This window comes from Gouania willdenowi, chromosome 3 (genome assembly GCF_900634775.1).
Source record: "Gouania willdenowi chromosome 3, fGouWil2.1, whole genome shotgun sequence".
Lineage (NCBI taxonomy): Eukaryota > Metazoa > Chordata > Actinopteri > Blenniiformes > Gobiesocidae > Gouania > Gouania willdenowi.
Genome location: NC_041046.1, coordinates 12,277,455 through 12,291,800, shown reverse-complemented (window position 1 = coordinate 12,291,800; position 14,346 = coordinate 12,277,455). Strand labels below are relative to the sequence as shown.

The 14,346-nt window shown below is 37.9% G+C and overlaps 1 protein-coding gene across 2 annotated transcripts in view; it reads right to left on the bottom strand.

The window, feature by feature from the left end:
• The window catches only part of cskl (c-src tyrosine kinase-like), a 93,797-nt gene that overhangs the window by 38,300 nt on the left and 41,151 nt on the right, over positions 1-14,346 (bottom strand). The window contains exons 1-3 of one of the 2 annotated variants that reach the window (XM_028434347.1): positions 13,720-13,767; positions 6,335-6,418; positions 1,163-1,276 (exon numbers count right to left, since the gene is read on the bottom strand). In XM_028434347.1, the coding sequence (XP_028290148.1) occupies positions 1,163-1,276; positions 6,335-6,349 (129 nt within the window). In that variant the 5' untranslated portion in view covers positions 6,350-6,418; positions 13,720-13,767. Of the gene's footprint in view, positions 1-1,162; positions 1,277-6,334; positions 6,419-13,719; positions 13,768-14,346 lie in introns of those variants that run through there. The other variant, XM_028434337.1, reaches the window with a different exon arrangement.

Genomic DNA, 14,346 nt, shown 5'->3' with positions numbered 1-14,346 from the left:
ATCAACGTTTTGCGTGTTAATTGTGTCACTTGGTTTGTTTTTGGTGTCATTTTGTGTATTTTGTTGATGTTTGCAAGTTCTTCTCCATTTTGTGTGTTTTTGTTGTTATTTGTGTGTGTTGTTGGTATTATTTAAATTATAATATCTCCGTGTGTGTGTTTTCGGTGTCGTTTGGTTGTTTCTCATTAATTTTGTATGTTTCTCTGTCATTTTTGTGAGTTTTGTCATGATCTTGTATGTATTTTTCTCTCTTTTAGTGCGTCTTTGTTGTCGTTTTACGTGTTGCAGGTAATAGTAATTCTTTTTCTGTCTTAGTGTATTTAATGTGTTTCTGTGTCATTTTGTGTATTTTGTTGTTGTTTGTCGGTTCTTTTCATTATTGAGTACGGTATATTAAATGGTACATGGACTTGATTTATATAGCGCTTTATCCCCACACTGAAGCAGTCTCAAAGCGCTTTACATATCAGCTCATTCACCCAATCACTCTCACATTCACACACCAGTGGGACAGGACTGCCATGCAAGGCGCTAGTCGACCACTGGGAGCAACTTAGGGTTCAGTGTCTTGCCCAAGGACATTTCGACACATACTGTAGGTACTGGGATCGAATCCCCAACCTCTCGATCAGAAGACGACCCACTACCACCTGAGCCACGGTCTCTTATTTTGTGTGTTTTTGTTTTCATTATGTGAGTTGCAAGTTGGTAATATTCAATATGATTATACATTTTTTAACAAAAAATAAACAAAACCCCATATTTTTAAATTTTTCATCAGTTAATTTTGAATCAAGTACCCCCTGTACTGCCAATGCGTACCCCGAGAGGTACACATACTCCCATTTGAGAAACACTAGCTCTAAGCTACAACACCAAAGGCATGTTTCTCCTCAACACACACACCTGTATTTTTAACATCTGAAAAATGTGGTGTTGATGCCATGTCTTTACTTAACATTTTCATAACAGACTAATTGTCAGCTAAAATCAGGTTTTCCCATCTGTACCCATTAGGACTGAAGCTGGCAATAATAAATCAACCTAATGTTATCACTTTCCCCCTGAATAATGTTGTCAAACATTTTTAAACCAACAAGGTTGGTTAATTTGTTGATCATTATTAAAAACTGGATTTTTCCTCGACCAACTGCTGACTTACCCTGGTGACTCCTATGATGGTGAGCACGTCTCCTTTACAGAAAGGTAGGTCCTGTTCATTGGTGGTTTGAAAGTTGTACTTGGCTACACACTCTGTGCCAGTTGTCCACGGTGCCTGAAGTGCACAAACAAAAAAAGAAAAAGAACCTTAGACAATGTTATTACATTAGAGGTTATTTATCCTTGAGGATTAATTTTCAGAGATATCCATCCATCCTTTTTAAAGTGAGTGTGGACAGCAGGCATGACATCAAAATTCCAGGCAATAATTAATTACAGCAGAGAAGTGGATGCAAACACCCCCACTTCAAAGGTAGACATAACACTGTGCAAAAGAATGCAATTTAATAAAAAATAAATCTTAAATTAAATAAATAATGAAGTAGTACAAATGAAGAAGAAGCCTATTCATTTAAATTCTGGCTCTACAGTAAACTATGCAAAACTGCACAATAGTTCCTTTTCTTTTTAAAAGTGCAACTGGAAATGTATTTTGTGCCTTAACAATTGGACTTTACAACAAATAATAATATAAATAAACAGACTATGGCTTTCATTCTCTCTCTTGTTTCTCCCTTTCCTCTCTGTGCCCCCCTTGGATGTTCTTTCTTTCTCACTTCTTTCATATGGTCTTGGGGAAGCGAAAATTGAAATGCTTCTGATTTAAAACACGGTGGTGCATAATAAATTTTATTTTAAATAGATAGTGCCCTTTGCTGTAAAAAAAAAAAAAATATATATATATATATATATATATATATATATATATATATATATATATATTATTTTAAAGTACTGCAATTTCAATTTCAGAGTATCATTATGAACCATGACACCTTTGAATCAATTTTTAACTGCCTCATGATTAATCTTTACATCCCTAAAATCAAGCATGTTCAATTTTGCACAATACAAAACACTTTTTGCACGTGATGTGTCTTTGCTCCAGGTGTTCATCAAACAAAAAGTGTTCCCATATAAGAGAATTTGACTTGCCTTGCTTGCTTACCAAGCGTTTTTGCTGCATTTCTCCTGCCATGTTTCAAGACCACTAGCAACAATCGTGTTGGCCTGCAGGCTGGCTTTGGCGAGAGGGGCGGGGCATGTGTGTGGATTAAACAACTCAAAGTTAGTAAAAATGTGTGTGCCAAGCATAATTATTTGTAGATGTCCGAAATAGTGGGTTTGTTTAATTTAGCAAATAAAACATATTTATTATGTTATTTTTGTAATCGTTGGGTGTAATAATCGAAATTGTAATCGAATTTCGATTAATTGAGCAGCCCTACCGCAAGGTCCCAATAACAAACTTTGCAGAAACTTGAAGAGCTGTCACTGCCCTTCAAAACCAAAGCTGCAAGTATTGAGAAGTTTTAACTGTTTAAACTCGGATATTGAATTGTTATACTGTAGGTGCATTTTTGTTTTGTTTTTTCAAATTAGTTTTAATGTGGATAATCCATGCTAGTCAAACTCACACGTAGGAATGTGCAATATTTTATCGTTTATGATTTATCGTCAAAAACATTCTCACCGGTAAGAATTTGTCATCCCACGACAAACGATAAATTCCCATGTCGGAAATTAGCGAGGGCCACGGGCCATTTGTACCTCAATTTAACTAAGAATGTCCCAATGGGGGTTGGGGTCGGTGGCAGGATGCGCTGGGTGCTCGGCTGCTTGGGGCTTCCTCGTATGCGTGTGTGGGGGGCGGTGGCTGCCTCTCGGCCTGGGATCTTGGAGGCGTCTGGGGGGCTGCTCGGCCGTGGGGGGTGGCCTGGGGCTCTTTTGCCCCCGCTCTTTCTGCTGGCCTGGCTGCATCTGCGGGCCTGGGGCAGTTCCTGGGATTGCGGTAGCAGTTTTTGCACAAATACTGGTCTACGATGCACTGGCACGCCTTGGGATGTGGGATAAAACTTATACTGGGCTTAACTTTAGACACGTTAATCTCAAATACCTGCTTTAGGTAAAAAAAATAAATAAGAATGCCCCAAAAAAACCATGTTCCACGGACCAAAACTGCCAGTTTGTTGTCAACTTAGTATTCTCTGGAGCAGAACGTTGTTTACGGAAGCTCTGACGTGCACCGCCACCGCCCCCTTCAAGCACCGCCGTCTGTGTGTGAGGTGCTCGTCTCAGCTACCTGAAGCTGCCGTGCTGCGATACATCATGGACCGCTACTTGGTTAGAACCAGACAACCATCCAACAAAGGGAACCGATTCAAGTTCCTCCGTCAGATCCACCCAAAGTTCCACAAACACAGGGACAGAGATGAACCTGTAGCAATGATTATGAACTGGAAACTCAACTAAGGCTAACTATGCTAAGCTAACCCACCGACACACAGACTGGTCTAAGAGCTAATGCTAACCACTCCAAATAAGGAACAGACCAAATAAAAAGAACACGTCTTAATCCGTCCCAATTTGTGAAACGCAATATTTTTTGATTATATTTCACGTATTAGACTAATGTAACTATTGAGATTATTAAACCTAAATATACTGAATGATTAAATCATCAGCTTGATCTGGTTTAATCATAGGAAATGAGAGTTTTTTTATCAATCATAACTTTATGTAACTCATTATCAGATAAATGAAACAAGATTCAGCAAAAGTAAAAACACTAATGGAGATATTTTTGCTTTTCATGTGCTATTTTTTAGAAAACAATTTTATTTCAAATGAGGAAATGAATAAATTACATACAATAACACTAATAGACTGACCCATATGCAAAAATATATTCCATAAAATATCAGCTCATGAACTCTTTGAGTCAGCAGCTATTGTAGCTTTTTTAAATGTGTCTAATGTTGATGTATTCACATTTATTTGTGTTTGTAAAGAACCTGTTTACACTAAGTTGTGCATTTTTTAAATTTTATTTATTGTTTTTATTTATCTTGGTTTTTATCTTTATTGTAATAAACACCAGAAATTATTGGGATAATTTTTTTTGTCAATATCGCCCATCCCTACTCACACTCTATTGCTGAGATTGGATATCTCATTATTGAAGAAGATTCAAAGATCACATTATGATTGTCAGTTTAGATAAGAAATAGCTAATTTTGAACATTCTGAGCTCTTGTTTTAACATTTATCAGTTTTTGGATTTGTTTCTTCTGACAAGGTCAGAGTGACCTTTAACCACAGAAAAACAACAAAACAACATCAGCCTTGCAGTCAGAAAACCAACATTAGTAAAATACATCCTCACTGCTTTACAGAGACAGCGCTGACTGAACACTGATGATCTCTGGCAGATAAAGTCAATAACAGTCATTATCTTTCCATTGTAACACCAGCAGGTGAAAAAGGCAATCGTTGATGGGCAAGCATGAAATATTGAATCAATGTAACAAGGGCTGAAAAGTGAAGGCAAGATGACCAAGTCCAAACACCCACAACACAGTTTATTGACGAGTGAAGGAGGATATAGAGGTGGGTGATGTTGCATTGACATGGGTCACTTGCTGATGACTGGGTCAAAGAGTTCACAACCCTGCAGCTAAAAACTTTCAAAAATGGCTTGAGGAACAACAAACTCTTGTCACAATTTTCGGGACTTACTTGAATAGCTCTCTGAAAACTCGACTTGACCTTGGACTTGCTCCTAACGACTTTAGACTTGACTCGGACTTGAGGTTAAATAGTTAAAATGACTTAAGGAAAACTTTTTTTTATACTTAAGAAATAACTATAAATGTTTTAAAAAGTCGGCAAAACCAGGCGCTAATTTTTCCTGATGCAAGGAACGCCTATGGGCACCATTGTGTCCAGATGTAGTGTTCCACATTGTCGTCGCTCAGAGCTAAACACGTTGTTGGTTGTTCAACGCACCTCCACGGTGAACATACACTGCAGTGTGTGCACAATTTGTTCTAGCGGAGGAGTACTCCGCTCTTGTGGTTTGGCGCATTCGTGCAGTGATATGTGTTCAGGCACTTTTGTGTAACCTGAAACACAGACCCTGAAGCACTGGGCCAGACAATAGCTGCTTAAAGGTAGGGTAGGCAATTTTCAAAAGCTAGCATGATTTTGAATGTAGCCTCCCTGATGGCTCCGCCTTTATCCCCCTCGCCCCTCCCCTCTGTGCTCCGTCTTACTCACGTGCACGCGCAGTGCTGCTGGAGAAGCAGAGATAAGCTCATCGCTTGTATTGTGTAGAAACTTTGTTATCTCATGTCTCATTCAACAGTAAGTAAACAATAAACTATACCATCATATATGTTACAAAATGTGACCAAAAACTCTGTTTTAACTCTGTCAGCGGTGACACACTTTCAGTGTGAGCTTGTGCATGCGAGGGAAGAACGAGCAGGGAGACAGGCAGATGTGACTGGTTAAAAAAACTGTTAGTTTTTTCCATTGGTCGAAGTTATTACAGACTGACAGCTGCTACAGTTGACAGATTTTCTTCGTTCCTTTTTCAGAGCACATAAGATCTTAATTTCTGTCAGGACATAAAGACAATTTCAACCAAAAACTTAAAAAGTGTATCTGGAGGAAATCACCAACCCTAGCTTTAAATATCCATGTGTTTTAATGTAATGTGCAGTTTTTTGGCTGAAAACAATAAGTGTGTGAACAGCAAAATAAATTTGCATTGGTGATCACTGATCCCCTCGTAACAGAGCGAGACATGCAGGGAAGTCAGCGTTTATAAACACGCCCACTCATGAATATGCATAAGTTGGCCCCTAAACCGCCCGTTTATAGAACTGCTCAGAAAGGGATTTTTCAGAATATAAAACTCTGGAAAACAGGAGTTTGGGAAAATAAACCTTAAACACTATGTTTTTGGGGTTCTTAGAACAAATGGAGATGGGTAAAAAATAGCATATTATGGGACCTGTAAAGTAAAGATAATTTTATTTATTACATTTCGATTAATTTATTTACTTTTGTAACCCATAACCTCTTTGTGTGGCACAATTTTGTATTTAAATAAGTAATAAAAGTCCCACAGAAAAAATTTGTAAAACAAATTTGATCACTTAGACGTGACTTGACAAAGAGCATGACTTGACCTTTACAATGGAATGACTCGACTTTGACTTGCAACGTTAAGACTTGGACTTGACTCAAGACTTGCATTTAGTGACTTACTCCCACCTCTGCTATTTACTGATTACTACAGATTAGTTAAGGGAAGCAAACTTACATGTATCCCAGACATGATGGCGGGATTTGGGCAGCAGATGTCCTCAGGCAGGTGGCACTCACGGTTCAGCTTGTACCATCAGAGCTGTAACACACCCAAAACAAAGCATAAGATAACACCAACATGTTTTATTAAAAATCCAATTTGTTAAAAAAAGCACACACGGAGTTGTAACCTTGATCAAATAAATATTATCTATAGTGACATCTAAGTGTTCCATTAATGTTCCCAAATTTTTTTTGTTTGCATCGTTTGTGTCAGCTTCGTATTTTACCTTAACCAAATAGAAGCACCCTTGAGAGAAGTGAGAGGTGCAGGAGATTGTGGGAGGTGTAGTTCAGAGGTTAATGTATCGCAAACCACCGACTGGTTCTTCAAACCTGTCCTCCTGAGGATGATACACTATTGATTAAACAATTTGTTGTTGAAAGAACGGTGTTAGCAGATTTGTAAATATATTTGTGTTTATGCACACTAGGGATGTAATGGTATGAAAATTTCACACCAAGGTTATAGTGACCAAAATTATCACGGTTATCGGTATACCATAGTATTTTTAAAATGTCTTCAAAATGTGGGAAAAAAATGATAAATTGAAATAATTTCACCAAAAGTTATATTTAAATAGATTTGTTATACATCAAAGTCTTAACAATAACAACCTGAACAAAACACTGCAAAGTTAACATTAAATTAATTAATTAATTAAGTATAAAAAACTGTGCAAGATGAACATTAAATACAGTAAATAAAAGACTTCTCAAAACTGTGCAACATTAACAAATGTCACAGCAAAAATGTATCAAAAATGCAACATTAACAACCACAGTAAAAAAAAAAAATTATATAAAAATGGTTAAAAATAAACATTATAGTAAAAATAAATAAAAAAAAAATCTGAAAACTACAACAATGCAATAACGACCACAGTAAAAAAAAAAAACAAATCAAAAAAGTGCAGGTGTAATTTCACATAAAGTAAACTTGAATACGTTTATACACTACAACCTTTGTTTATTAATGAAATACAGCAAGAAAGTGTCAGACACTCAGTGAAGTTGCTGACGGTTAAAAAAGAAAAGAAAAAAACATCTCCGACACGCTCTCTACCAAGCACCACATCTAAACGAACCCATTTACACCAGAACTCTGGTTAATAAGTAAGTACAAAGTAAACCGAATTAAAAACAAACCTGAAACTGAAGAAACCCTAAACGTTTGTTGACATGTCTCTCTCTGAAAGACAGAGAGAGCTGTTCTGTGTGTGAGTGAGCAGAGCGCGCGCGTGCGTGTAGGGGAGAAACGCTGTGAGGATTTTTATTCAAACCTCTTTGAAATTGGAAAAATGCCTTGAGGGCCGCTAGTATCACGTTCTCCCTTTGCCACGTCGTCTTCACAATATAAGAAGCGCATGCGTAGGGAGACTGATAAAACTATCTCACTGTCTTTCTGGCCGCCTACTACTCTTAAACATGATTCCTTACCCCTTTAGCACTGAAAGATTATCTGTAATGTTACGTGAATATCTGTAAAAGTCACATTTTTCTATTAGCTCTGTCTGCTAGGGGCGTAGCATCTCTTCTTCACTGCAAGAATATCTGCATGTGAACCGACCACTGGGTTACCAGCGCCCTCTGTTGGTCCAAACAAATATCTGATGTAAATACAGTGCAATTTTTTTTAAATCCAATTGTTAAGGCACAAAATACATTTTCAGTTGCACTTTTAAAAAGAAAAATAACTATTATGCAGTTTTGCATTGTTTACTATAGAACCAGAATTTAAATAGGCTTCTTCTTCATTTGTATTCCTTTATTTATTTCATTCAAGATTTATTTTTAGTTAAATTGCATTGTTTTGAATAGTTTATCAAGGGATTCTTTTGACATCGAAAAATAAAAGGAAAATAGTACAGTATTTTCTAGTTTTTTTTCCCAAAAAAATAAAGATTTTTCAGTCATCATTTGTCTACAGTCCCATTTTGTAAACTAAATCGTGAGAGAATCGTATCGTGAACTCAGTATCGTGAATTGAATCGTATTGGGAGTTGAGTGAATTGTTACATCCCTAATTTTAAAACAAAAGAAAAGATGTAAATGATGATGAAGCATGAATCATAAACTACCTTAACACTGTTCCTGTAGAAAGAACAAAAACATATTACTCCTATTGTTTTTTTTTCCCCAAAATATTCAGTACAAATTGATCTTTAGTTATTCAATAACAAACTAGAATCTGATCCTTCAGAATAAGCTACCAAAGCTTTTAGACATCTATTCTGTATTGCCAACACACTATGTTTACGACTACTACTATTTAGTTCAAGACAACTTACACTTTAAGTTTGTGATATTTCATGTATTCATGATTTTATTGTAATTTCAATGATAATTTATGTGTTAAATATAACTAACTACACTAAAAATACATGTTTCACAGAGAGGAATTAAAACAATGACACTAAGCATGTCACAGTGCAACCGACACTTTCACAGGTGAAAGGATTTAAGCAGGTGCACTAAAAAAGCAGTCCAAAATACTGTATGTGATTCAAAACAGAAGAATAATTGTAACTAGTCCACTAATTGGAAAAATAATTGATAAATTAATCGACTACCAAAAAAATTGTTAGTTGTAGCTCTAAATTGAATATGTATTTTGTTTGAACATTTATGATAAATCATGAATTAAAAGTCCTTCATCCAGGGTACTGGGTTATGAAAATCACAAATGTAAGGGTATATGCAAGATATATTATGAATATTATTTATGGATGCACCGAAATGAAAATTTGTGGCCGAAGCCGAATAAAATATAAATGCATGGCCGAATACCGAATTCAGTTGTTTTTCACTATTTTTTTTCAATAGTGCATAAATAACCTACAATACATTTTTAGACATGTTTTTTTAAAGAAAGTAAATGTTTATTGAATATTCTGACATTTTTCAAACATTCCAGTAACCTTTGCTTTTCAAAAAAGCACAACAAAGTTTTTCATTTATGTAAGGCCTTCAAATAAAACAAAACATGCATTTAAAAAAACAAAACAAAAAAAACTGAAGTGCATTAAAGGGGAGGTATGATGAAAAAAAAATCACTTTATAATGGTTATGTTACGGTGATACACATCCCTTTCACCTCATTCAGAGGGCCAAAGTTGAAAAAGTTCCATTTCCTCCCTCCTTTTCAATTCCACATTTTGTAAAAAGTCAGCTCCAAATGGGCAAGTAGGATTTTGCCCATGTTGGCAGTGACGTCACCCAACACACCTCCTAAAATGTAAGCTCCTCCCTCTCCAACTATTTATTCTAACAACTAACACAAACACTGTGGTTTAAAATAGAATATATATTATACTTTATTGCCATATATGCAAATGCGAACTGCACTACTAGATGACCAAACTACACTACTTTTTCTGCTGCCAATCGTGTTGGGAGTCACTGCTTGGAGCCAGGGCCATTGTTCACACACATCAGCTGTTAGCACTGCATGCTAATGCTACATGAACCTATGCACTGCATGTTGTTTGACTGCGTCATACGCTACTATTCGGCCTTGCTGTTAACTCACTCCACCGACGGCCAAATGTGGATATTCGCCATTGTAGTCTAGCGCGTCTTGTTCTTGTTTGAACACTGCGCATGCGTAGTACGCGTGCATTTCAGAATTTATATTACAAGTTTGCATAGAATACACAATTGCAAAACAGATTGTGTCCATTTGTGAATTTCAAATACAACTGCGAAAGAAACATATTTGTGAACCAGTGTGCGTGCATTTGCGAAACAGATCGTGTGCATTTGTGAATTTGAAATTCAACTGTGAAACAAAGCATGTGCATTCGTGAAAAACCCTGCAAGAGTTCATGCATTATGATACTGTTCTGATTCCATAAAAGAAAAGCCACATATAGCATCATTTTACAAAATTTTCTGGGGGGATAATGACCCCCCTCCTAGTTGTTACGCGCCGGTGGCGCAGTGGCGGCGTTGCCGCAGTGATTTCTCGCTGAGAGTGTTAGCCTTCTACTTTTTTTTTAATCAGCCTACATCTTTTTTTTTTCGGGACATCACCGTTTGGGCTTGTGTGTGTGGGAAGTATGTCCCTAAAAATAGAGTGAAAATCTGAAATTCCCTTCAGGGATTATTAAGTATTTCAAATAAAAAGAATAAAAATCAAATGCTGGGCCAATAGATGACAGTATGATTTTGCAATAAACCAAAATAAGCGCATGAGCAGAGACACGTCCGCCAAACAAAAGTAAGAGTAGAGCTTGAATCAGACCTACAAAGTCAGACCTGACCTGGTCCGTAGCCATCAGAATACGACCTGAATGAGAATAAAGCCGATCTCTCTTTAAGCCTGAACCCACTGCTGCCGCACACATGTAGGTGAGTTTCTTTAATAACTCAGCCTAAATTAATAGCCACTTATTCTGCATATAACTGTAAACATGACAAGCAGCTTGTTACAAAGTGGGACTGAACCGGCAAGAAATGTGGTAGGAGGCAGACGAGGGAGACTTGATCCAGATGCAAAAAAGATGTTATTTACAAAAAAGGTGACTCCAAGTTTCACATGCAATGTAAATTCAACTAGCATGTGGATGGACTAGTATTAATCATTGCAGTTAACTTTGCTGCAATGATTAGAGACAGAACTTTAGCATCAAGTGTACACAGCTACGCTGTCCATCCTTCCCAACAGTCACAGACCAACTGCTTAAATAAACTCCTGCTAGCAGGAGCCAATCAAGGCAGCTCCAACAGTACAGGTAGCTTCAAGTACTTCCCCCAAAAATCAGGTAACTAACAGTCATTCCCAACAACACTTGCAACAAATGCTTCTGAAGTCCCAAATAATACCTCTCTATAACCACACTTGAATCACTTTTTATCAATTAATCATTTAAATTGAATTTTACCTCCTACTTGGTCCTTTTCCTATCAGAACACTTTGAATTACAATATGCTCATATGATTATGGATTTCTGACCAAATTATACCAACTGCAGCTTTAAACTTCTTAATCAAGAACCCATGTCAACACCTCAAAGCAAACTGTTTACTTTCTACTGACCTCATAAACAAGATTGAAGATTAAAGTGTAATTTAGAATCAGAGAGCTGAAACATGTCCACAAAGTGGCAGCAACAGCTGTTCCTTACTGCTAAACAACAGCGAGAGTGCTGTGACCCAAAACTGAATTAATTAAATTGTAAGCCTTTATTCGTCAGAAATATATGTTTGTCCCCTGCAATTTAACCCATCCCTGGGGAGCAGTCGGCAGCCATTTTGCGGCGCCTGGGGAGCTGTTCGGGGTTAAGGGACTTGCTCAACATCCCACAGTGATGGACCAGGTGAGGCTTGAACCGGGAACCTTACAAGGCCAGCGTCCTTAACCACTAGGCCACCAGTCCCATTGTTATGTCCAATACTTAGATTATTCATTGAAAAGCTGAATACTTTATTTTGTGCACTTAGTTTTATCATTCCTAAACACAAAGACTAAACAACTACTTGTGTGTGACAGATCTCTTTATTAACAATGTCAACAAGTGTCTAGATTCACTGCCAAAATCAAAAGAAAGACTGAGCGCTAATCCATCAAAAACCAACACAAAAGTGTAATCAATAACACCAATTGAGGCCAACTTGGAAGAGAGGTTTAGCTTCTGATTGGAATGTTGGCAGTTCAATTCCATGCATTCCCTGTCCATGCAAGTGCCATTGAGCAAGACACTGAACCACTGTTTGCTCCTGATGGAGTGCTAGTACCTTGCATGCCATCTGTGAATGGGTGAAGGTGACTATTAGTGCAGAGCACTTTGGGACTACATGCGTGGTATCAAGCACCACTTGCATAGCACAATACGAGGTAGAAAAATGTGTTTCTAACTTTGAAGCTCAATAATGTGCTGTGCAAACCACTGCATCTCACTGTAAATTTGGTATTGGGCTGAAAAAATAATGGTGAAAGAATACATATTTCAAATGAAGCCCTCTAAGTATTGCAAGCATTAGGGATGTAACGATTCACTCAACTCCCGATACGATTCGATTCACGATACGATTCTCTCACAATTTATTTTACAAAATGGGACTGCAGACAAATTTTTTTTTTGGGAAAAAAACTAGAAAATACTGTATTATTTTCCTTTTATTTTTCATTGTCAAAAGAATTCCTTGATAAACTATTCAAAACAATGCAATTTAACTAAAAATAAATCTTGAATGAAATAAATAAAGGAATAATACAAATGAAAATGAAGCCTGTTAATTTAAATTGTGGTTCTATAAATAAACAATGCAAAACTGCATAATAGTTCTTTTTCTTTTAAAAGTGCAACTGAAAATGTATTTTGTGCCTTAACAATTGGACTTTAAAAATAAAACCGTAATTGCACTGATTTACGTCATATTTGTTTGGACCAGCAGAGGGCGCTGGTAACACAGTGGTCGGTTGGCATGCAGATATCTTGCAGTGAAGAAGAGAAGCTATGCTAGCAGACAGAGCTAATAGAAAAACGTGACTTTTACAGATATTCAAGTAATATTACAGATATTCTTTCGGTGCTAAAGGGGTAATGAATCATTTATTAACATATTTAAGAGTAGAAGGCGGCCAAAAAGAATATATTAGCAGACTCCGCCCGCCGCCTACACTTGTGGATAGAGCCCTCTGCTGGTTAAAAAAAAGTACTGCGATCCATTTTTTTCAGAAAATCAATATCAACCGTGATACCAATGAATCGATTTTTAACTGCCTTACGAGTAATCGTTACATCCCTAGCAAGCATGCATCCATCCATCCATCCATCCATCTTCTTCCGCTTTATCTGGGGCCGGGTCGCGGAGGCAGCAGTCTCAGCAGAGATGCCCAGACCTCCCGATCCACGCACACCTCCTCCAGCCGTTCCGGGGGGACCCCGAGGCGACACCAGGCCAGCTCAGAGACATAGTCCCTCCAACGTGGCCTCTTCCCAATAGGACATGCCTGAAACGCCTCCCGAGGGAGGCGACCAGGAGGCATCTAAAACAGATGCCCGAGCCACCTCAGCTGGCTCCTTTCGACGTGAAGGAGCAGCGACTCTACTCCGAGCTCCTCCCGGGTGACTGAGCTTCTCACCGTATCTCGAAGGGTGCGCCCAGCCACCCTGCAAAGGAAACTCATTTCGGCCGCCTCTATCCGCGATCTTGTCCTTTTGGTCATTACCCAAATCTCATGACCATAGGTGAGGACAAGAACGTAGATCGATCGGTAAATTGAAAGCTTTGCCCCCCGACTCAGCACCCTCTTCACCACAACAGTCCGATACAGCGACCGCATCACTGCTGACGCCGCACCGATCCGTCTATCGATCTCACGCTCCATCCTACCCTCACTCGTGAACAAGACCCCGAGATACTTGAACTCCTCCACTTGAGGCAAGGACTCTCCACCGACCCAGAGAGGGGAAGCCACCTTTTTCCGGGGGAGTTCTGCAAGCACATATCGGTAAACTGATTAAACCCTCAGCATTGTTTGTCTTTAACGCAGTCTTGCTTAGCCACTATCAAGGCCTGATTGAGTACAAAACTGGCATTGTAGTGTTCTGGCAGCCAAAAATAAGGAAAATAAGAAAATGTGAATGACTGGATATGCAAATACATTAAATAAGCAAGCAAAGAGTGGACAAGAGGGAACCGTCAACAACATATGACTCATGATAGCATCACATTTGCAGTTATGTCGAGCATTTGATAGCATAGCTGTTTGCAGCAAACACATGTACATGTCTTAGAGCGTCTTTATGGTGTACTCTGCACTAAACAATATTATATTGTTTTTGCACTCCAAGCACTTATAGAAAAATACAAACTTGAGTCCCATTTATAAATCTGTCTTTCGTTTATAGCATAGCCACTAGGGATGTAACGATTAATCATAAGGCAGTTAAAAAATCGATTCATAGGTATCACGATTCACATCGATACTGTGAAAATTTAATCGCAGTACTTTCCAGA